The sequence below is a fragment of the Vicia villosa genome, unplaced genomic scaffold (assembly GCF_029867415.1).
Source record: "Vicia villosa cultivar HV-30 ecotype Madison, WI unplaced genomic scaffold, Vvil1.0 ctg.000114F_1_1, whole genome shotgun sequence".
Classification (NCBI taxonomy): domain Eukaryota; kingdom Viridiplantae; phylum Streptophyta; class Magnoliopsida; order Fabales; family Fabaceae; genus Vicia; species Vicia villosa.
In genome coordinates, this window is record NW_026705022.1 from 40,118 (window position 1) to 65,765 (window position 25,648).

The 25,648-nt window shown below is 34.4% G+C and overlaps 1 protein-coding gene and 1 long non-coding RNA gene across 5 annotated transcripts; one reads left to right on the forward strand and one right to left on the reverse strand.

The window, feature by feature from the left end:
- Positions 1–14,131: 14,131 nt before the first annotated feature.
- Positions 14,132–17,681, reverse strand: LOC131624332 (RHOMBOID-like protein 9, chloroplastic). 2 transcript variants are annotated; one of them, XM_058895282.1, is made up of 8 exons: positions 17,525–17,621; positions 17,405–17,442; positions 17,028–17,310; positions 15,897–16,110; positions 15,439–15,604; positions 14,954–15,124; positions 14,631–14,785; positions 14,132–14,527 (listed from the first exon to the last, which is right to left on the reverse strand). In XM_058895282.1, exons 3-8 carry the CDS (start codon positions 17,302–17,304, stop codon positions 14,257–14,259), a joined length of 1,254 nt encoding a protein of 417 aa, XP_058751265.1. In that variant the 5' UTR covers positions 17,305–17,310; positions 17,405–17,442; positions 17,525–17,621; the 3' UTR covers positions 14,132–14,256. The 2 variants fall into 2 exon arrangements, with proteins under 2 accessions (XP_058751265.1, XP_058751264.1); XM_058895281.1 differs by lacking the exon at positions 17,405–17,442 and having other exon boundaries at positions 17,525–17,681.
- An 830-nt stretch (positions 17,682–18,511) lies between these two features.
- Positions 18,512–21,252, forward strand: LOC131624290 (uncharacterized). 3 transcript variants are annotated; one of them, XR_009290565.1, is made up of 11 exons: positions 18,512–18,688; positions 18,761–18,917; positions 19,007–19,274; positions 19,357–19,573; positions 19,686–19,779; positions 19,880–20,018; positions 20,100–20,257; positions 20,354–20,474; positions 20,548–20,718; positions 20,795–20,851; positions 20,949–21,252. It is a non-coding gene; the product is annotated as an uncharacterized LOC131624290 (long non-coding RNA). The 3 variants fall into 3 exon arrangements; XR_009290564.1 differs by having other exon boundaries at positions 18,512–18,917; positions 20,792–20,851; XR_009290563.1 differs by having other exon boundaries at positions 18,513–18,917.
- The last annotated feature ends 4,396 nt before the right edge of the window (positions 21,253–25,648 follow it).

The following is a 25,648-nucleotide window of genomic DNA, read 5'->3' on the forward strand; positions in this document are numbered from 1 at the left end:
ACCCTACATCTTGTTGTTCTTATATTAAATTTTCTCTTAAATCTTGTTTAATTAATTGCAATTTACTGGTACATCTAGTAATTGACCAAACTGACAATTCTTTTAATGCAATCAATGATGCAAAACAAAGTGTTGTTTTGACAGCAAGTAATTTTTGTTTTCTTTATGGTTTGATTGAGGTCTAACATAACTTCTTGTTAATGGAAATTATATCAAAGACTAATCATCATGATATAAAATTAGGATTACTTAGTGTTATATTAATATCTTGCAATCTAAAAATCAATCCTTAGATTACTTCTATTGGTGCAAATGATCTGTTGAAAAATCGATGCATTTCTTTTAAAACCGGTCACCGGCGTGACTCTCAAAAACACATGATCACCCGCTTAAAATTCCAAATCTTTCCTCCTCTTGTCATGATAACTTTTTTGCCTACTCTGAGAAGTCTTCATCTTCTCACGAATCAACTTAACCTTCTCAGTAGTCTCTCGAACAATATCTGGTCCAAGTACTACACTCTCACCAGATTCATGCCAACACAACAGAGTCCTGCATCTCCGACCATACAATGCTTCAAAAGGCGCCATTCTAATACTAGAATGGTAACTATTGTTGTAAGTGAACTCGATCAATGAAAGATAAGTATCTCACGTATCTCCCTACTCAAGAACACAAGCTCTCAACAAATCCTCTAAAGACTGAATTGTCATTTCCGTCTGACCGTCTGTCCTGAGGATGATACGCCGAACTCAACCTCAACTTAGAACCCAATGCTCCTTGCAATCTTTTCCAAAAATCTGAAGTGAACCTCGGATCTCTATCCGAGACAATGCACAAAGGAACACCATGCAACTTAACAATCACATTGGTATAAATCTCCGCCAACTTAGAAACTGGATATGTGATGTTAATAGGTACAAAATGAGCCGACTTCGTAAGCCTATCAACAATCATCCAAATCAAATCTTGACCTCTCACAGTATTCGGTAAACCCGTCACAAAATCCATAGAAATGCTATCCCATTTCCATTCTGGAACTTCTAACGGTTTCATTAACCCTACATCTTGTTGTTCTTATATTAAATTTTCTCTTAAATCTTGTTTAATTAATTGCAGTTTACTGCTACATCTAGTAATTGACCAAACTGACAATTCTTTTAATGCAATCAATGATGCAAAACAAAGTGTTGTTTTGACAGCAAGTAATTTTTGTTTTCTTTATGGTTTAATTGAGGTCTAACATAACTTCTTGTTAATGGAAATTATATCAAAGACTAATCATCATGATATAAACTTAGGATTACTTAGTGTTATATTAATATCTTGCAATATAAAAATCAATCCTTTGATTACTTCTATTGGTGCAAATGATTTATTGAAAAATCGATGCATTTCTTTTAAAACCGGTCACCGGCGTGATTCTCAAAAACACATGATCACCCGCTTAAAATTCCAAATCTTTCCTCCTCTTGTCATGATAACTTTTTTGCCTACTCTGAGAAGTCTTCATCTTCTCACGAATCAACTTAATCTTCTCAGTAGTATCTCGAACAATATCTGGTCCAAGTACTACACTCTCACCAGATTCATGCCAACACAACAGAGTCCTGCATCTCCGACCATACAATGCTTCAAAAGGCGCCATTCTAATACTAGAATGGTAACTATTGTTGTAAGTGAACTCGATCAATGAAAGATAAGTATCTCACGTATCTCCCTACTCAAGAACACATGCTCTCAACAAATCCTCTAAAGACTGAATTGTCCTTTCCGTCTGACCGTCTGTCTGAGGATGATACGCCGAACTCAACCTCAACTTAGAACCCAATGCTCCTTGCAATCTTTTCCAAAAATCTTAAGTGAACCTCGGATCTCTATCCGAGACAATGCACAAAGGAACACCATGCAACTTAACAATCACATTGGTATAAATCTCCGCCAACTTAGAAACTGGATATGTGATGTTAATAGGTACAAAATGAGCCGACTTCGTAAGCCTATCAACGATCATCCAAATCAAATCTTGACCTCTCACAGTATTCGTTAAACCCGTCACAAAATCCATAGAAATGCTATCCCATTTCCATTCTGGAACTTCTAACGGTTTCATTAACCCTACATCTTGTTGTTCTTATATTAAATTTTCTCTTAAATCTTGTTTAATTAATTGCAATTTACTGGTACATCTAGTAATTGACCAAACTGACAATTCTTTTAATGCAATCAATGATGCAAAACAAAGTGTTGTTTTGACAGCAAGTAATTTTTGTTTTCTTTATGGTTTGATTGAGGTCTAACATAACTTCTTGTTAATGGAAATTATATCAAAGACTAATCATCATGATATAAAATTAGGATTACTTAGTGTTATATTAATATCTTGCAATCTAAAAATCAATCCTTAGATTACTTCTATTGGTGCAAATGATCTGTTGAAAAATCGATGCATTTCTTTTAAAACCGGTCACCGGCGTGACTCTCAAAAACACATGATCACCCGCTTAAAATTCCAAATCTTTCCTCCTCTTGTCATGATAACTTTTTTGCCTACTCTGAGAAGTCTTCATCTTCTCACGAATCAACTTAACCTTCTCAGTAGTCTCTCGAACAATATCTGGTCCAAGTACTACACTCTCACCAGATTCATGCCAACACAACAGAGTCCTGCATCTCCGACCATACAATGCTTCAAAAGGCGCCATTCTAATACTAGAATGGTAACTATTGTTGTAAGTGAACTCGATCAATGAAAGATAAGTATCTCACGTATCTCCCTACTCAAGAACACAAGCTCTCAACAAATCCTCTAAAGACTGAATTGTCATTTCCGTCTGACCGTCTGTCCTGAGGATGATACGCCGAACTCAACCTCAACTTAGAACCCAATGCTCCTTGCAATCTTTTCCAAAAATCTGAAGTGAACCTCGGATCTCTATCCGAGACAATGCACAAAGGAACACCATGCAACTTAACAATCACATTGGTATAAATCTCCGCCAACTTAGAAACTGGATATGTGATGTTAATAGGTACAAAATGAGCCGACTTCGTAAGCCTATCAACAATCATCCAAATCAAATCTTGACCTCTCACAGTATTCGGTAAACCCGTCACAAAATCCATAGAAATGCTATCCCATTTCCATTCTGGAACTTCTAACGGTTTCATTAACCCTACATCTTGTTGTTCTTATATTAAATTTTCTCTTAAATCTTGTTTAATTAATTGCAGTTTACTGCTACATCTAGTAATTGACCAAACTGACAATTCTTTTAATGCAATCAATGATGCAAAACAAAGTGTTGTTTTGACAGCAAGTAATTTTTGTTTTCTTTATGGTTTAATTGAGGTCTAACATAACTTCTTGTTAATGGAAATTATATCAAAGACTAATCATCATGATATAAACTTAGGATTACTTAGTGTTATATTAATATCTTGCAATATAAAAATCAATCCTTTGATTACTTCTATTGGTGCAAATGATTTATTGAAAAATCGATGCATTTCTTTTAAAACCGGTCACCGGCGTGATTCTCAAAAACACATGATCACCCGCTTAAAATTCCAAATCTTTCCTCCTCTTGTCATGATAACTTTTTTGCCTACTCTGAGAAGTCTTCATCTTCTCACGAATCAACTTAATCTTCTCAGTAGTATCTCGAACAATATCTGGTCCAAGTACTACACTCTCACCAGATTCATGCCAACACAACAGAGTCCTGCATCTCCGACCATACAATGCTTCAAAAGGCGCCATTCTAATACTAGAATGGTAACTATTGTTGTAAGTGAACTCGATCAATGAAAGATAAGTATCTCACGTATCTCCCTACTCAAGAACACAAGCTCTCAACAAATCCTCTAAAGACTGAATTGTCATTTCCGTCTGACCGTCTGTCCTGAGGATGATACGCCGAACTCAACCTCAACTTAGAACCCAATGCTCCTTGCAATCTTTTCCTAAAATCTGAAGTGAACCTCGGATCTCTATCCGAGACAATGCACAAAGGAACACCATGCACCTTAACCATCACATTGGTATAAATCTCCACCAACTTAGAATCTGGATATGTGATGTTAATAGGTACAAAATGAGCCGACTTCGTAAGCCTATCAATGATCATCCAAATCAAATCTTGACCTCTCACAGTATTGTTAGGAGTGAATTAGTAGTGTTTTCATTTGTCAAACTAACTACCTTTTGAGCTAGAAGTGAACATATCTTGTGCTTTTTAAGGATTTTATAGTTAGAATTGAACTTTAGAGGTTCGATGCTAATTGTAGAACAATTTGCGTCACTTTGGGTGTTATTTGTGCAGATATTGAAGTTAAGAAGCAAAGACGAAGAAACACGCAGGCGTGTAGGCTCTGAATAAGAGAAATCACAAAGAAGTGGAATAAAGCAAAGACCGAGCCGCGCCAATCATGGGCGAGACGCGCCAAACCCTCTGACTTGGGTTTGCGCTGCGCCAGTACGTGCCGAGCCGCGACAGCTGCGTTACAAGGACAAATTGTTATAAATAGAAGCCCTAATCCTCATAAGAGAGAAATCCTTGGTGAGCGAAATTTAGAGAGCAATCCTATTCCAGAGCAGAAGACAACTTCCGACGGAGAATTCAACATCAATTGAAGACATTCCCTTGATGAAGATGAATCCTTCCATGAAATCTTGTGTGTTCTTCATGGCTATGGAGAGCTAAACCCCATTCTGTTGAGTTTAAGGTAGTAGTTAACCTATGAAGATGCAATTACTTTGATTAATTCCTGTGAACAATTGTTTAAGCTTTATTATCACTGAAAAACCTTGCTTTTATTTTATATCATTGTTGAACTATCAATCGAGAGATAGGGTTTATACTTTTGCCCTAGGTTTTTACATTGACTTGTTGATTAATACTCAGAGATGAGATTTTGAAGAAGTTTTCATAAATCATCGTGGTTAATTCCCTTTACCTTTATATTTATTCTGAGAGATCGAATATCATACCGGTAGAGGTGGTTCTAGATTGATCATTAGACATAATATCAGTTTTGAGGATGAATGAAGATAATAACTTAAATAATGTTCACTCGTGGATTAATTGATTATTGTATGTGAATAGATTGATGAACCCTAGAACTCAACATATTCAATCATCATTGTTATTCGTTTTAAGCTTTTTATCATTCAATTATTATTCGGTTATATGAAATTTAAGAACAAACAATCAAAACCAATACTTTTCCCTAACTCATTATAATTCGACTATAGAACGCCAGCAATATTATTCAGTCTTTGTGGATACGATATATTAGAAAATATTTACCCAAAATACTTTCAACAAGTATTCGGTAAACCCGTCACAAAATCCATAGAAATGCTATCCCATTTCCATTCTAGAACTTCTAACGGTTTCATTAACTCTACATCTAGTAATTCGATTGGCACTCTACTAATCAATTGAAACAATTCAAAAATGTTCCCTAAGCGATTATGACAGCTTCTTAATAGCGTGCAACGAGTAAATACCTTTCCTTCCCATTTTTTGCTTGATAACCGATTAACTTTGGGTAACAAATCGATTAGCAATATGTACAATTGATTGGAAAGTCTTAAAATGCCTTAAAATCATTTCATTTTTTGTGCTAACCTCTACCCTTTCGTTTCCACTCTTTTTCATATCAAGAAACTTGGTTTTCAATTCTCTCTCTCTCTAAAAAAATTACTTTCTCACGATAAAAGTTTAGTCGAAGTGCTTTTTGAGAAAGTTCTTTTTTGAGTGAGGAAAGTGTAACTCTGGACGGGGGGAGTTTTGTAAGTTCACCAAGGATGTTTTGTTTATACATTGTTGAACATTTTATCCACTTAAAGATTGTTTGCTTGGGTCTGAAGCTACGCCCATAAAAAAGCTTAGGTTAGGGATTTGAATGATCAAGTCTCTTGTATTTTTTCAAGATCATACCATGGTAAATCTCATAGGTTCTTGTTAGCCCGTGATAAAACCAAGTTTAGGTTGAAGCTTAGCTCGGTGTTAAAAGTTTGTTTCGATTTAAGATCAGCCCGGTGCTAAAATATCACAGGTTATTGGTTTGCCCAGTATAAACCAAATTTTAGGTTCGAGAGCTCATCTTGGTGTTAAAAGCTCTCAATATTTGTTTAAGAAGCTTTAATACTAACAGCTCCAAGATTCTTGTGGAAAGAGGACTAACCGCTTCGATCCATTGTTTGGAAGGAACACTACAAGAAAACTGCGTAATAGCGTTGGCCAAAAGCCCTCGCTAAGAAGCAAAAAACCGACGCTACAGTAGGTTAGCGACGGCTTAACGTAGGAGTCGGGCTTGACAATCTAAAGGTGGAAGCAAAGCGTAATGACGAATAGTCGCTACATGTAGCGACGACTGAGGGAACGCTAGAGGGACACTATACTAATGAAACCGACGCTAAAGTTAAAATAATTTTTTCCATAGCGTCGGCCTCAATCGATGCTATCGTTCACGTAATGACGGTTTAAAGTGTCACTTTAATATTTTTTTATATAGCATGGGCTTATAATCGACGCTATCCAATTTTTTAATTTTTACCTGGAATGTAGCGTCAGTCAGGTGCAACGTTATAGGTCTTTAATTATGTGTTTTAGCGTCGTCTTTAGCCGCCACTATAGTTTTTTGCCTTTTATTTGAAAATTTAAACCTGTTTAAAACCAAATTAATAACTGTAATTTATCGAAACCTATTTTGCAATTTCAAATTATTTATTGATATATTATCACATAAAAACTCCAACACAAGATAACAAAGTTGTGTGAATCCACAATATTGCTACAATAATTAAGATGTCAATTTTACATTAAAATTTAAACTTTTATTTTATAAATACTTTTATAAATTAATTTTATTTTAATAATTATAATATTGATTTATTTTATAAATTTTAGTTTAATATAGTTATAGTTTTAATTTTTTTATTTTAGAATTTTTTTTATTTTATAAATAACGTGTAATTTTAATCTACAATTGTATTTAGATTTTTTAATTTATTATTAAAAATAATTAAAAAATAAATTATTTAAAACAATAATAAAAATGAACTAAATTGGTGGGGAATGAAACAATATATAAAAAAAAAAAAAAGGGGGGCAAACGAAATTGATGGAGCGAAATGAAAAAATTTGGCACAAACATTAGCGTCAACCGAAACCGTCGCTAACATTAGAAATAATATTGTTCAAAACAATATATAAAACGGAGCCAAAGGAAATGATGGAGGGAAACGAAAAAAAAAATTGTACCAATTTTAGCGTCGGCAGGAGCCGTCACTAATACCAAATATAAATTATCCTTCCATACAATAAATAAAGAGGAGGCAAAGTAAATTGGTGAAAAAATTTTGCAAAAATCTTAACGTCGGTCCTAACTGTCGCTATTAACAAATAAAAATAATTATTAAAATAATAAATAAAAAGGAGGTAAATGAAATTGGTGGGGGAAAATGAATTTATTTCGCACCAATGTTAGCGTCGGTTGGGGCCGACACTATTATTAATGGCCTATAAAAAATAGAACAAAAGAAGTTTACTCAGTTAGCATCGGTGTAGTGGAACGTAACAGTGACGCTAATGGCGTCAGAGTCAGGACCGACGCTAAAAAGTTGCAGCTAAAATGTAGTTTTCTTGTAGTGGAAGACTCGTCGCCCTCAAGTTTATTGGTTCAAAAAGCTCAAGTAATCATGGTTTTGTTACTCTCAAAGGGACTCAAGCTTCCCATGTGATCAAGTGATTTCTGTAACACCCCAATTCTATCCAGCAATTTAATAAGAAATCAGAGTGCATAAGCTCAAAAACAACAACATATTTGAGGCGTCACATTTTCAACTTAAACAAAATTCTCATGCAAGCTCATTAATAAAGATACATAACACATGTCAATGGAGGAACTCATACATCCTTAGTCATTCAAATCCAATCAACTTTATAACATCGCAACGGAATTCAAATAACAACATAATTAAAATCATAACATCTTCACCAACATGGGAACAACTATTCAACATGTCTCAATCAACGAGAATAACCACAAAATCCAACAAGATATAACAACATAATCAAAACACGCTAACATCACCCGAGTGTTACGTATCAGAACATAGACACACGGACTCGAGCTATAAGGTAAACGGCTACTCCACGTCGTACCTGCACGTTACCAACAAAAGGTAACATTCAAACAGGAGGGGTGATATATCAAACAGTATAAAGGAAAGTATGATAATATTCCTGGCAAGGAAAAGATCATACATAATTCACCACTTCTCATCACATAACACCTTACAACAACTTTCATCACTAAACAACTTTCAAAACGGCAACAATGTCATTAATCAAGTATGACAACATATTCAAATTCACAAGTATGTTATCAACTACGACACGTTATCATCTCATCATCTCAAAAATCCAAATGCAATTCAAATGCGATTTGACTTATGCAAATACATGTGGTACCATTTGGAGTAAAACTCCCATCATTTCAAAATTAGCCATTTGGGCACATCGTCGCTTTTGCCATTATAAGGCCATCGTCGCTTTTTGCCATTTTCAGGCCATCATCTCTTTATGCAATGGATGTGACTCAATAATGCAACATCCACACTAACACAACATTCACAACACGTCACAACAACTAAACATCATTAATTCAATTTTGAAATTCAATGACAACATCACAATCATCACTATTCATAGTAATGCATCACTTCGCAATCATGTCGCTATGTTGTATCACCATACAATAATATCTCACTTCACAACATTAAACGGTACATTTCAAGAAAAAAATTTAAAAGGTTTTCAAAGGTTTTTCAATCATATTCATTAGATAGACATTGATTAAAGCTTCAGGGAGGTTTAAACGGTACTTAAAAAGGAGTTACGGATCAAAAGATACATCACTTTGAAGTTTCCAAAAAGTTTTCAACAACAAGGTTCGCTTAGCGGACTCAAGCGCGCTTTGCGAAACTAAAAACAGAAGGAACAGATTTCGCAGCTCCGCTTAGCGAGCTCGTGAATTTTTCAAAATGTTCCCAGCATCCGCTTAGCGAGGCAGAAACCGCTTAGCGGACGTGCGATTATGCAGAAAAATAATAGATGTGACAGACCTGCGTAACCATACTTCCACCACCCAAAACTCTTGTCAATCACCAATTAAAGGCATATAACAACATCAGCTAACATCATTCATCAATAATCATCATTCAAAACATGATTTCAACCACAATTTCATGAAAATTCATCACAAACCCTAAGATTATACAACATACAATCAAAGGCTACTACACGTACAATCTAACTCACCCTAAACATCATCATACAACCCTTTATCATGAAAGAATCCCACCCTTACCTTAGGTTTGGATTGAAGACAACTCTAATCTTCAATCTTGGGGTTGACCTAGCTTTCTCCTCTTCTCTTCTCTCTTCTCTTCTTCTCTTCTTTCACCAAAATGACCCTAATTTTCCATTCCCCTCAATTCTCATATTTTGTTAAACCCTTACTAACTCTCAAATTGCTAATGGACTCTAATTAGCACCTCTCAATTACTACTTCTATCATAGGCCCAATAACTAATAAACTCATTAACTTATGTTATTTACTAATAATTCCTAATAAAATAACACAAAACCAATTAATCACATAATTAACACATAATTCACATAATCATCAATTAATTCACACAACACATAATAACATAAATAATTAGAATAAAAAAGGTCTTTACAACTCTCCCCCACTTAGAATATTCCTGTCCTCGAAAATTACCTCAATCAAATAACTCAAGATACGACTCTCGCATTTTGCTTTCCAATTCCCACGTCATACTCTCTCCGGTAGCTCCCGACCATATGACCTTCACCAAGGCAATCTCCTTACCTCTAAGCGTCTTCGTCTCGCGATCCTCAATCCGTACCAGCATAGTCTCCACCGTGAGATTATCCCGTACTTGCACATCATCCATATGAATCACATGAGAATGATCAGAAATATACTTCCGAAGTTGCGACACATGAAACACGTCGTACAAATTTGAAAGATTCGGCGGTAACGCCACTCTTTACGCCACATTCCCAACCTTTTCCGAAATCTGATGCGGTCCAATAAAACGAGGAGTGAGCTTCTTAGACTTCAATGCTCGCCCCACACCGGTCACCGGCGTGACTCTCAAAAACACATGATCACCCGCTTAAAATTCCAAATCTTTCCTCCTCTTGTCATGATAACTTTTTTGCCTACTCTGAGAAGTCTTCATCTTCTCACGAATCAACTTAACCTTCTCAGTAGTCTCTCGAACAATCTCTGGTCCAAGTACTACACTCTCACCAGATTCATGCCAACACAACAGAGTCCTGCATCTCCGACCATACAATGCTTCAAAAGGCGCCATTCTAATACTAGAATGGTAACTATTGTTGTAAGTGAACTCGATCAATGAAAGATAAGTATCTCACGTATCTCCCTACTCAAGAACACATGCTCTCAACAAATCCTCTAAAGACTGAATTGTCCTTTCCGTCTGACCGTCTGTCTGAGGATGATACGCCGAACTCAACCTCAACTTAGAACCCAATGCTCCTTGCAATCTTTTCCAAAAATCTGAAGTGAAACTCGGATCTCTATCTGAGACAATGCACAAAGGAACACCATGCAACTTAACAATCACATTGGTATAAATCTCCACCAACTTAGAAACTAGATATGTGATGTTAATAGGTACAAAATGAGCCGACTTCGTAAGCCTATCAACGATCATCCAAATCAAATCTTGACCTCTCACAGTATTCGGTAAACCCGTCACAAAATCCATAGAAATGCTATCCCATTCCCATTCTGGAACTTCTAACCGTTTCATTAACCCTACAGGCTTCTAATGTTCAACTTTCGATTTCTTACAAGTCAAAAATCAAAGTGGAGCATTGTTAGGAGTGAATTAGTAGTGTTTTCATTTGTCAAATTAACTACCTTTTTAGCTGGAAGTGAACATATCTTGTGCTTTTTAAGGATTTTATAGTTAGAATTGAACTTTAGAGGTTCGATGCTAATTGTAGAACAACTTGCGTCATTTTGGGTGTTATTTGTGCAGATATTGAAGTTTAGAAGTAAAGATGAAGAAACACGCAGGTGTAGAGCTTCTAGAGAGGAAGAATCACAAAGAAGGAAGGTGAAACAAAGGCCGAGCCACGCCAATAAGGAGCGAGACGCGCCATCCCTTCTGACTTGGGTTCGCGCCGCGCCAATACGTGCCGAGGCGCGATGGTTGCGTTACAAGGATAAATTGTTATAAATAGAAGCCCTAATCCTCATAAGAGGAGAGATCTTTGGTGAACGAATTTCAGAGAGCAATCCTATTCCAGAGCATAAAGCAATTTCCGACGGAGAATTCAACATCAATTGAAGACATTCCCTTGATGAAGATGAATCCTTCCATGAAACCTTGTGTGTTCTTCATAACTATGGAGAGCTAAACCCCATTGTGTTGAGTTTAAGGTAGTAGTTAACCTATGAAGATGCAATTATTTGATTAATTCCTGGGAACAATTGTTTAAGCTTTATTATCAATGAAAAACCTTGCTTTTATTTTATATCATTGTTGAACTATCAATCGAGAGATAGGGTTTATACCTTTGCCCTAGGTTTTTACATTGACTTGTTGATTAATACTCAGAGATGAGATTTTGAAGAAGTTTTCATAAATCATCGCGGATAATTCCCTTTATCTTTATAGTTATTCTGAGAGATCGAATATCATACCGGTAGAGGTGGTTCTAGATTGATCATTAGACATAATATCAGTTTTGAGGATGAATGAAGATAATAGCTTAGATAATGTTCACTTGTGGATTAATTGATTATTGCATATGAATAGGTTGATGAACCCTAGAACTCAACATATTCTTTCACCATTGTTATTCGTCTTTAAGCTTTGTTTTTATCATTTAATTATTATTCTGTTAATTGCAAATTAAAATCAAACAAGCAAAACCAATACTTTTCACTAACTCATTATAATTCGACTATAGAACGGCAGCAATATTACTCAGTCTCTGTGGATACGATATATTAGAAAATATTTACCCAAAATACTTTCAACAAGCATTACCATGGAGAAGTAGGGTCTAAGTGGTTTCTACGAGATGTCGATTTTTGCGTTCGGCTATCCCGTTTTGTTGAGGTGTATGAGGACAAGATGTTTGGTGGAGAATACCATTGTGGACATAAATGTTTGAAATTGTTGGGATAAGTATTCACGAGCATTATCACTTCTTAAGGTACGCATAGACACACCAAACTAAGTTATTTTTATATAAAATTGTTCAAAAATAGAAAATAATTCAGAACTATTTTTCATTAAAAATAACGACGTGCAACGTGAAAAATCATCAATAAAGGTGACAAAATACCTAGACTTAAGTGTAGAGACAGTACGCGAGGGACCCTAAACATCGGATTGAACTAAAGCAAAAGGGGACGAAGCTCGTTTATTGACTCGATTGAGAAATTGACTACGAGTGTGTTTCCTTAACTGACACGACTCACAGTGTAAATTAGACACCTTCGATAAACTTGGCACCAACTTCTATAGTTTATGAAGACTAGGATGACCTAACTGAGCATGGAGAGTGAGTGAAAATCTTTGGCTGAGCATGCCTGAGATGACACTGAGAGGTAATAAAGGCCTTGAGACTCACATCTTACACCAATCGTCCGTCCCGAACTCCGATCTTGCAGGGTAACATTGTTGTTATTGAAGGTGACAATATAATCAAAAGAACGAGTTAAACGAATGACTGAAAGTAAATTAAATGGACAATTAGGTACATAGAGAACATAAGTAACAGAGAGAGAAGGTTGAATTTGAACAGTACCAATCCCTTCAGATTGGGTTTGAGAAGGCAGAAGTTATAGTAGGTAAGAAACCCGAGGTAGAGAGGGAAGTGAAAAGATTTTTATTACCAGTAACATGATTAGACGCACCAGAACCAAGGACCCAAAGTCCAAGAGAAGATGATTGAGAGAGGCAAGCGGATGAATTACCGGTGTGTGCAACCGAAGCAGTAGAATCTGAGTTCTGATAATTTTGATACTGAGATAATCATCGTAGTTTGGCGTAAAGTTCCGAGGAGTAGCCATAAGGATCAGATTTGGAACAATTGCAAGGTGGCGAGCGGGGCGATGGAAAAATCGTCGGGATCGGCCAGATCAGATGAGGCATTTCTGCCAGTAGGGTAAATTTTCCAGAAGGTCGCCGGAAACAATAGCGGCAACAGCGGATGACGGCACCAGTCCTGTGGTGACCGGAGAAATTCGAAAATGGATGCCGGAATAAGTCACGACAATATTGAAGGCAAACCGGAGTTATGACACGATTTGCCAAAAATTTCTCACCGGAAGACAGTGGGTCCTAATACACCTCATATGCTCTATCTCTGCTCTATCTCCAACCAATGTGGGACTTTAGGATCTTCCTAATACACCCCATATGTGGAGTATTGGATCCTTACTTCCATATGTGGGACTTTAGGCTCTGATACCATATTAGAGTTTGACCTAACTCATCCTTACAAAACCGATTGGTAAGATGAGGAGTGTCCCTCTATATATACTCTTTCAATGATCTATCTCCAACCAATGTGGGACTTTAGGATCTTCCTAATAGTGTGGAACTAATCTATATACAAATATTCTTAACACTATATTTACAAACATCAACAGTAAGTATTTCATGTTCAAGCAGGTTATTGTTTTGCGAGCTTTATTCTTAATTCATTGTTTTCTTAACCTTATTCAATTCCTTTTGTTATTTCTTCTTTCCAATAATATATTAAATTTGTTTAAAGTAGTTGATACTTGCTTAATGTTCAGGAAACTTAGAAAATGTGTAAGAAACTCTTAGAAATACTTAGTTCTGTAAAAAGAAATGTGTATCAGTACATGATGAAATAAGATAAATCTTCTAATCCATGTTGAATTATGTTTTGGAATCATATTTAAATCATATGTAATTATGTTTTGGAATCTTCTAATCCATGATGAAATGGTACTACTACTAATTAATAATGTATATATATTATATACTCTAACTTGAGAAAGATCATTAAAAACAGCAGTGTTTGTATTACATATATAGTTCTTAAAGGCCAAGGACTGAGCTTATACAATCAGATATATGTAAATTGTAACCCTAATCTTAGTGATAAGTAACAGATTCTCTCATGACCATCAACAAAAAATTGACATGTATTCCAAGGCTACAACAGCTGCTTCATCAACAGATGCCAATGCATCAAGAGGAGGATCCGTAAACAAAAGTAATGAGCTTAAAACAACGATGGATATAGCGAATATAATTACTGATTTGAAAGAACCACCGTATTTTTTAACAAGTTCGAGTCCTTTTCCACTGGTTTGTGGTGATGTATCATCAAGCTGAAGAGTTGAACTAGTTAGAAACCCATATACCATGCCTGTGAAAGTTGCGCCCGTGTGTGACCTACAAATGAGTCGGCCACCATATAAAGATTTCGGTTTTTCACTTTGATAAACATTTTTCGAATCCATATATAATATATGATTGTGACCTAAGTTATACATACCATTCATCAACTGGACCAAGGTTGCATAATATGAAACCAAGAGCTGTAATAATCATTGCCTTCTTGAATAGATTCTCAGAATCATCATTTGCAATGACATCTCTATTTTGAAATTGGTATATGAGCCAAGCACCAATTATTGCAAATACAGGTCCCTGAGTGCAAGTTCATGTTAGACACCGAAAGTTGAAGACAAAATGAAATATATCAACAGTCGAAATTAATTAATGAGGGTAACTGCACTATTTGGCTACTGCAAGTGAATCTGAATGAATCCCATTAATAGTACCCTAGAATACTAGGAACTGTAGAATGATACTTACAGTCCCACCAACAGTTGGATCTGGCGTATGTAGAAAACTTGCAATGTTACCAGAAACTCCACCCAATATGTAGATCAAGAAAAATGTAAGTGAACCATAGCTTTTGCAAACTTGAGGCCCAAATGATACAAGAGCCCAACAACTTAGACCCAAGTGAAGTATTCCTGCATGCTGCATATGAAAATTTTGCTAAGAAGTACGCACATTAGGACATTTTCTCACTTTATTTACAGAGCTCATCCCGTCAGGAGTATGAACCATCAATGTTTTAAAAATCAGACCGGAGATAAATCCAGCCCCTCTAGTTTTAAATATAAATACTAAAATTATCTAAGTTATTATTGAATAGAGTAAAAAAAATTAAAATAAAACATTAGAATTAAATGATGTGATTCTCCTAGATGATAATGACTAGGGTCATGTATATAGTGCACTCTATATCTCTATGTGGAATGGAAACACAGACCCAATATTCAATCTTGTACCAGAAACATTGGTGTTATAAGCCTCCACCATTCTCCAACCATGATCAAATCATTTATCTTTGCTCCATATAGTGATGGAAGTGACAACAGCTCTAAGTCATTACTTCTTACAGGACTTGCTATTTCAAATAGAAACACTGCAATGTTCACTGATGCTAATATACCACTGCACCAAAGATAACAACATAGTAAAGTTAAATATAAAAGTTGGGCGACGGGCAAATTGGTCCTCAAAACTGTAAGCATCTGTCAAAATAGTCCCTGAATTTTGTGAATTGACAAATACATCCATACAGTTGTGATAATTAGTCGAGTGTCCGCATAAATTGCCACAGAATAGCCTCTGATGATAGAAGTTAACACCATTTTCCAAAATAAAAAATGGAGTACTATTTTGATTGATGCTTAAAATTTTTGGACACGTGTATTGGAAAGAATTATGACAGATCAAGACTTACATGAGGTAAAGGCTTGAGGTGTCATTTATCTGCTGTGAATCTATAGCAGATACTGAACCACTTACACCTTTTATTCTTCTTATATTCATATAAGTATTTGGTTTCCTAAAGTTTGTTGTTCTTTGAGTATCTTGGCTGAGAACTTGTTTTGGAGCTAAACTTTCATCCTTCAGATTTTCAACATAAGATGCCACAAGAGATTCTTGATTTATGCCTGCATACAAAAAATTCTTGTATATTCATATTTGCAGCATGCATTAAGAAAATATTACAATACTGAGAAATTTGTAATTAGCTATCATGATAACAAGAAAGGTTGTAGATGTATATGTATGACAGTAGTTTAGATATGATATTTGATACACAAACTCGACAGTAGTTTAGATGGTTAACGCAGTTCAAATGCGTGGTTGATTGCGTTTTATATGGTTGATAAATATAACAAGGTGTCGCAACTTATTAATCATCCACCTAATGTAATTAAACACCATTGACCATAATATATATTCTATATTATCAATCTCAGATAGCAGTGCAGCGCCTCCACCCCCAAAAAGGGAACAGAACGGGAGCGGGGAGCGGAATGGCCGATATTTTCGTGACGTAGCCACTAATAGAGTTAAAAACTAAAATAAATTAATCAAATTTCAAGAAGTATTCATATTTAGAAATAAAAATCATAAGTCTTAAGCAAAACATAATTCCAAATGTCAATAAAATTCAATAAAATAACTTTGTATCTTTAAAAATCTAAGAGTAATATCATATTTGGCTGACACAGCCGGAGCAGCCATGTCAGAAAGGCATCATTCCAAATCCAATCCTATTATTGCGGCCGGATGAGTTAAAAACATAGCAATCTATTAACCACGATTTATTCATTTTGCTCCTTATTTTGATAGATTAAAATCAAACATTCTACTACTATAAGGATCAATTAATTTGAATAAATGCTTCAAAGACTAAAACTAAACAACTAGGACCAAAAAAAATGTACACTAACAAGAACTAAAAACAATAAAATATTTTTACCGAGACTAAAATCAAACAATGGTATATTTGCAGGTATTAAAATTATATTTAAAGCTAAATAAGAAGGAACTACAATCCAAAAAACTAATTACACTTTACCATTATTTAGTTTGCCAAGATACTCATCAAGAGACTCCAATCCATTTCCTTGTTGCACCTTCATCACCTCATTTGATGTATCAGAATCATGTAACTTTGTATCATGTTTAAGTTTTCCAAAATAGGAATCTAATGATCTTAGTTTCTTCTTAACAGAACTAGACTCTGATGAACACTGAACACGTAGTTTCGCCGCATTCTTGTGCAAAGAATCTCTGCCAAGAACTATGCATGTGTTCTTGTAAGGTGTTCTGTAACATACTGCAAATGCAGCCATGAAAACCTGAAGAAGGAAAAAGAAACAAAATAGGATAAGAACCAAAGAAAAAATTACTGTGTTCTTAAAACTATGAAACTGCTTGGAATCTGGCACAAACAGTTGGTGTGCAAGAGTGTTATTGAGGGGAAAATGTGCCTGTTAGAAATACCAAAGTACAAGTAAGTATAATGACTTAACCAAGAAGCTGAAAAACCAAAGTACAAGTACAATGATATACCTTTGCAGGTTTTGTTTGGTGATAATCACTTATCAGAATAAGCTCAGATTCTGAAAAGCTTAGGATAGTTTGTTAGTTAGTATTTGCATTAATTGCATAACGTTGGTTCATACTACTTATAAGCCCCTTTGGGATTTTCCTTTTTTGGAATTTGATTGTGTGACTCTAAGCAATCAACTTATTCTATATCGTCCGATTAAGATCAAACAGTCAAAATATCAGGATAGATTTTAATATTTTTAAATCAAAAATTTTGAACAAAATATAAAATTATTTAATTTTAATTAGGAGTATATTAGTGGCATGATGCGAATTCGAATTTATTCATTGAAAGTGATCGAGATACTATCTTTTAAAGTTTATTCCTAGTCAATTTGCGCTATCTTTGTTTAGCCATTCATGTTTTGTAACAAGATATATGCGAAGTTGAAGAACCAATAAATGGGGATAATAGGATTTGGGTGGACCCACCATTGATTTATTTGGTTGACACGTTGCATGCGTATCTACCTCAAACTTAATTGAGATAACTGGTTGATAATCTACCATAATTAGGGAGAAATAGCATAATTGTTTCTTATAAAAAATGTTGCAAAAGTTTTATTTTCGATAATGCTAAGTTATGCTCTTACAACACTAAGTTAAAAATTAAATGTAAAAATTTTATTTTAAAAATTGTATATTAATTTTTTTTTTTAAATTACTGATATTGTAAATCAAAGATTTGTAGTATGAAAAAAAAAACTAGTAATGTGAGAAAAAAATAAAATAACGTTTTTGTCTAAAATAAGAAGGTATAGCAATATATTCTTAATTGTAAGGGTCTAATTAACAATTTAAATGAAATAGTTCATACAGTTATAGGTTTTGTATTGAAATAACCATGTACTATTAATAAACCCTAAACTATAGATATAAAACCTACGTGATAAAAGATTAATAATAGACAATAGGGTGGCTTTGAGTGTACAAAATTTATTTTGAAAACATAAATCATTTACTGCAATTTCATTCTTCAATAAAACCTTTTGTCTTCCATAGTCTGCATAAAACATGAAAAAATGGAGAACCATTTCAAATCTGCTGCTTAGCTCCATCTCTATCTAAAGTCGTTCTCTCAATACCGCTTCATCGTCTTTGTCTCCATCAGCTCCATCTCTATCTGTTGTTACATATTCTGTGCATCCCATTCGTTTTTGCTTTGTTAGTCATCTGATTTCACTTCTCTTATTGCAGTGTTTGAAGCTGAAACATGGCTCGCCCAATCGAAGAAGTGAAAGACATCAATGAGTCCAAAGATTTGTGGAAGATAGCAGTTAGATGCAAGCATCTATGGTCTGTGACAAGTTCTTCAAACAAAGAACACATAGAGATGGTTTTGGTTGATTCGAAGGTACTACAGCGTCATATGCTTCACCACTAAATCTATATAATATGTTCATTGTGATTAAACACTAATGATAGACTGTTGACTGATTACAGCGTGATATGATTCAAGCTATTGTCCCTACTTATTTGGTTTCCAAATTCAAATCTGAACTTGAATCAGGAACCTCTTATATCATGCAAAATTTCAAAGTTGGGAAGAATGATTTTGCTTTTAAATCGACAAATCATTCATACAAATTGGCTTTCTGTGGATCAACTTCTGTTAAGAAAGCAGACTTTCCGGACATCCCTCATTACTACCTAAACATTATTGGTTTGGATTCCATAGTTGAAGGAAAGTTTCAATCAAATGTTTTGGTTGGTAAGTTCATTATACAATTCATGTGTTCTAATTTATTTTATACCAGAATTCACATTAACCAACCCTTTTTGTATTTTTTTAGATATTCTTGGAGGAGTCTGATATCTCTCAAACCCAAGTAAACGGTGACAGTAGCAAGAACAGGATTGTTTTTTCAATTGTAGATGCCAGCAAAACAGTTGTACGATGTACTCTTTGGGGACAACTTCCAGTTCAACTATATGAGTATTATAAGAATAATAAGGAAGACTCTAACATTGTCATTGTCCTAATCAATGCAAGGGTTAAAGAGGCTCAAGGTAAAAATCTATTTTGTTTGTAGGTAGTTTGGCATAATATATTACATACATCTAACTGCGGTATTTTTGTATACAACAATTGTAACTCTTCCTTCAATGTCTTGTGATTCAGGAGGATTCCCTGTTAGTGTTTCCAACACATGGAATAGAACGAAGTTATTGATTAATGACATTCGTATTGATGAAGTTAAGAATCTAAAATAAAGGTATAAAACCCTCCTTAAATTTTTTATGATTTAATTTGAATTGCTTATTGGTTTTCATCTTAACTGATTTGCAAGAATTATCGTGTTTACATTTTTTCAGACTCGGTGTTGATTTGTCGTTGTTATCTTCTTCAAGTGTGCAAGTTGAAGCAACACAAAACTCATTTTATTCTGACTATGACAAATTTGTTTGGAAAGCTGAAATAATGAGTCTCTCTGAGATTACAAATCTGCAACAAGTAAGAAAGTCTGAGTGTTACCTATTTTTTGTCATTAACTGAGCATGATATAACATTTTTTTTATTTGGCCAACTATGTAGGAAACAACCTGTGTGACCGTTGCTACTCTGGATAAATTTGAAGCTGGGAAGATGGGCTGGTTTTATGATGGCTGTGTGGAATGCACAAGGAGTGTGACTGTGAAGGATGGAAAGCTGAAGTGTTATAAGGAACATATCAGCTCAAAACCTGTGCCACGGTCTAGTTTATATCCATTTTCTATTTCTATTTGGTACTATTTATAATTGTAACAGACAAGTTTAATATTTTATTCTGATTGGCATTAATGTTTTAGGTATAAGCTTGATGTAACAGCTGTTGACGGTAAATCCAAGGCGGAGTTTGTCTTTTGGGACACCGACTGCGTTAAGTTAATTGGAAAGTCTGCTCTTCAAATGAAAACGGATTTAATACAGGTTTGTAAATGTTGCATAAATCAATATTGGAATAAAATATTTTAATTGTGTCTAATTATTTGTATTGTTACAGTCTGGTGATTACGATCCACTTGAATTCCCTTACGAACTTGACTCAATATTGAAGAAGGAATTGGCAATTAGAGTTGTATTCCAGCACAAGAATGGATGACTTTCTGTCATTGGCTTCAAAGATGATGAAGATTCCCATAATAAAATTAAGGACAGTTTCAAATTTGAAGAGGTAAACTTTGTAATCTTCTTTTGATTCGTTTAGAGTTTTCTTAGCGTATGCTAAGACTGTTTGTTATTTTCAGCAGACTTCCAAGCTTCAAGCCCCTGATCCTTTGTCACAAGATGATATGATAAGCATTTATGTGAGTATTGACTAAAGTAAACTTCTTTGTTTATGATCCACATAATAACTGTGTCATAGTTAATCATTTTATTCTTGGCTTTCCTTTTTTATTGCAGGAACCTATATCTGCATCTGCAGAAAATGATCCGTCAAATGAAAATTCTGGACTGACTCCATCTAAGAGCCTTCTAAGTGATGCAGTGGAAGATGTTGATAGTGTGCAACAATCATCAACCAAGTTGGCCAAAGATATTAAAAAGGAGAAATAGTTAGCTTCAGAATTTTTAAGTTTAAAATTAACGTTGCCTTATGCTCAAAACAATTAAGTTATTTAAGTTGTAACATTCTGTTTGGTTATCTTTATCTGGTACTAAGATTTTCATGATAGTTCAAATCATCTATTTCTATAGACAAATTGGTTCTGAAATTGAGTTGCAACTCTAATCTATTATATAACATGTTTCTTGCAAAATTGAATTGCTTATATAATATACAATATTATCTGCAAATTACAAGCTTCATTATCCCTTATTCATGGTGTACATGTTTTGGATAAATTCTTTAGATTCTAAGTAACACTAAAATCAACATCCAATTGTGAAAAACAGAGAGTTTGATATTGAATACTGTCATGGTTGAATTGAAAACATTTGTATATCTTTCACAATTTAGGTTGCTGGCATTCATGGTTTATATGCTAACTAAAAAACAACCACGTAACACTAAAATGAACATCCAATTGTGAAAAAACAGAAACTGTCATTTAGAATGCTGACATTGTTTAATTGAAATTGTTAAAATATGTTTGACAACTTAGGTTGGTGGTACAAAAATAGTATAAGGTAAATCAATGTTGCCAATAGTAGTTTTTATATAACATGTTTCTTGCAAAATTGTTTGTTGTACATTCTGTTTAATTGAAAATGTTGATAAAAATTGAATAATGTAAAGTAATGTTTTCAACAGAATCATAAAACAGTTTTGAATTTTTAGGACAGATTTAGGTTAAACCTTACAAATTGATTGTAAAGGTTTTGAATGATATGAAGAGATTAGGTCTCATCTAAAAACATATTAAAAACATTGTGATTTTGGAAAACTATAGTATGATCATTACATAGATATTGGCTGACCCTTGGGAATGTGTGGGACAGATTAGGTTTCTAAATCAAAAAATATGACAGTTTATTCTTGACAAGCCCATAGAACTTAAGCCATTAAGCAAATTATGGGCATATGGTTTTATAGTTTAATACAACAGATCAAAAATGGACAGACATTGTGTAAAAAATATATTTAGAAGTTGAAGAACATTAAGGCATTGCCATGAATAGATCCAGTATATAGAAACTAAATTACCTGATCTTGAATACTGTCATGGCTTAATTGATAAACAAGCCCACATAACTAAAGCCATCAACCAAAAATGGACAGACAATGTGTACACATTGCGATTAAATTAACCAGAAAATTAAGCAACAAGATCATAGATGCAAATTTAAACATTAAAGATAATGTAGTACTACCTTCATTATGAAGGTTACTTAATCATACATCAAAATATCACATGGCCAATAAAACAAAAGTTATCAGCAACATGTCTAAAACAGCATTAACAAAAAAAGGATTGTTTTGATGGTACCCATAGTTAAAATAAAATTAAACACTAAAACAAACACACATATGCATCATTTAATGGTTGTTCGGCTGGACTTTCCTGTCAACCCTCACATACAAGATTTCTTGGTCTGAATTATAGTTGAATACCAAGTTATCTCCAACCTTCAGATTTTTGTCCTTTACAAATGCCTACCAACCATGTCCAAGATACATCTCCACGTATTTTCTATTTGACTTCAAAATCTTACACTCATAAAAAGACAAGTCTTCAAGATCAAAAAGCCTGCATCCTGTTATGTCTGGTCTTAGAGATTTCTTTATAACCTCCTGAGAGAATTGCTGCATAACAATTTGGTTGTGGTTACAAATGTTGACATCATTAATCATCCAAAACAGAATAATATTGAAATCATAAATCTTACCATAACTTGATAACCCCTAATTTGGGACCTGGTGATCTCTTTTTCCCATGATATCTTTTTCTGCAACCCTTGATCATTGTTATTCACCTCAGAAGGCTAGCCAGCATCATGCTCCACCTTCACATCCTTCAACAGCGCATCATGGTTTGCTCTAGAGGTTTGCCCTAATTCATTCACCACATCAGCAGGTTTAGACTTTGAGCATTGGTCAACATCCTCCTCAACTTTCACTTCCTTCAATACAGTGTTGGTATTGCCCTCAGAGACCTCATTGTCATCAGCTTTCATGCCTAATATGCAATTGATTTCCTCAGTGTCAAGAGACAAAACCTGTGTTCAAAGACATGTACCCAGGCAGTTTCCAGATTATTAAAAAAACGTGAAAATTAACTTACAACAAAGACAAACAGAGGTATGTAATTTATTTCCATAACCTTACCCGCCACTCCATGAAGAAGAAGACATGTTCACAGGGATATGTTGAATCAAAGGTGTTGGGAGTGTGTTTATATGACTGGTTTTATATTTGGATGCAGGAAAGAATAGTAAAAGAAGTTATGTGATATGATTTTTGAGTATAACACAAGAAGAAAATATGAAACCAAATCTGAGAGGTATGGCCTTGCAAAACGTGTCTTCCCTTTCACATTACAAGCCGAAGTTGTTACTATTCATTGTTCACCCCATCTACTTACTCCATTTACGGCTTCCAATGTGTATTTGTTTTAATTTAATTTGTTTTTTCGTTAATCTATTTTCCTGTATTCAATGTTATAATTGATTATTATTTATTTGTGGTTTTCCAACAGTTTTAAAATTTGACAATTAATTAATTAAATGGAGTAATGATGTTGACCACACTGTTAACCATCAACTTTAATATTCCTTCTCATTTCTTTAACATCTTTACTGTCATAATTAGATAGATAATAATTACGGCTAAGCACTTTACTAATAGATCCTATACCATTGTGCATGTATATCGAATAGGTATGCACTTCCTTACCCTATTCTCTTTGTTTTAATTGGTTGACTGTTAAAATAACAAATTAAGTATATGAAAAAATATTTTTACCTGTACTAAATCACTCAGCTAATGGTTGATCTTATAATAGACTTTATGCATTAAGTATATGTACCAAAGTTTCATGTGCCTGCAAAAAAATCTCTTCACATTTTCATACTTTTGATGTTGTCTTTTATTTTGTTTACATGAAGTATATGTAGTAAACCAGTAACATATCTATTATGGAATCCCATGATTGTAATAGTAAGAAAATTGCAGAATTGGCAAGAAGAAGGAGGAAACAAATTCTTAATGAAAGAAGATTGAAAAGATGTAGAGTTGGTGATAAAGGATTGAATTTTGAAATTTGTTTTAGTAGGAACAATCATCCATCCATTGACAACATCAGAACACCACTGTCTAACATCACTTCTTCAGTGATGAATCAAAGGAATCAATATTTGAATGCACATCCAACAGAGCTTCTAAGGTCATCAACAACAAGTAAAAACGTCGGTGTCAATCAGTTTCAGCATGATATTCATCATTATGCTTATAAACTGAAGTCAAATACAACAACACCCAAAGTTGGTTCATGCAGCTCGAATTCAACATGTACTATGGATACTGTGTCCCCTAACTTGGTAGCTGCAACAGCATATCAACGAAGAAAGTCAATTATTCAACCAAATACATCACGGTGGAGCAGACACGATGCTAACATTAGGAACAACACTTCTTCGTATAATGCTTTCAGTTCTCCTGTCAGCCTCATTCCAAACACACCTTCGAGTGGTACAACTTCTTCCTTTCCTGATCAAGTCTTCAAAAATGTTAATACACATCAAAGTGGATCAGTCGTTTCATCCAGAAAACAATTGAATGTTGGTGTTATTCAATCTATGGCATCCAATCTATTCAATAAATTCTCAAATATTGATCATGGCGGTGAGTCTTCATCCACAAGCAATTTTCACCGCAACAAAAATGTTAACAACGAAACAGATGAAACCATTGAAGAAGGTACAACGTATGAATCAATATCTGATAGTGATTGTGAATTCATAAATGCAAATCCTGACTATGACACAACATCAACTCTTGATGATGAAGAAAGTATAGAATCAAACTATACGTCGCAAAATCTTCCAAATTCTGGTATTTATATATATGACACTTTATTTTATACTTCAAAATAACTAATATGATTTGATACCTGTAACATATTATATTCAATTGGCAGTCATGAAACAACTAAACTTGTGACTATTTTATTCTAAATTATGACTTACTCCGTGTTTGTTTGAATAAAACAGGCTACTCATATATTGGTGATCCAATAATTGAATGCATACATTGTGGAGCACTGATGTGGTATCAAGAGAAGACAGACAAACAAAAACATAGTGCGGTACCCAAATTCCAATTATGTTGTGGAAATGGTAAAGTTGTGATACCGCTTTTGAATGAACCTCCACCGTTACTAAAGCATCTATTGTTTGATAACAATGATACAGACTGTATAAATTATCAGCAGTATTGCAGATTGTACAACATTATGTTTCCCTTTACGTCACCTGAAATGAAGTTTGACAATAGATAACAATCGGCAGGAGGACCGCCTAACATTAGGATACATGGCCAGACTTGCCATAGAATTGGGAGCATGATCCCTTTGGATGGACAATCACCAAAATTTGCACAGCTTTATATTTATGACACTGAGAATGAGATTCAACATAGAATGCAAGGAATAGGGTAATGGCTG

Coding starts and splice junctions, on each gene's coding strand:
- LOC131624332 (XM_058895281.1), bottom strand. CDS start 17,304: ATGGCTGCATTTGCAGTATGTTACAGAACACCTTACAAGAACACATGC. Junction 16,111..17,027: donor TCTTGGCAAACTAAATAATG/GTAAAGTGTAAT, acceptor TTTTGTATGCAG/GCATAAATCAAGAATCTCTT. Junction 14,528..14,630: donor CTTGGTCCAGTTGATGAATG/GTATGTATAACT, acceptor ACTCATTTGTAG/GTCACACACGGGCGCAACTT.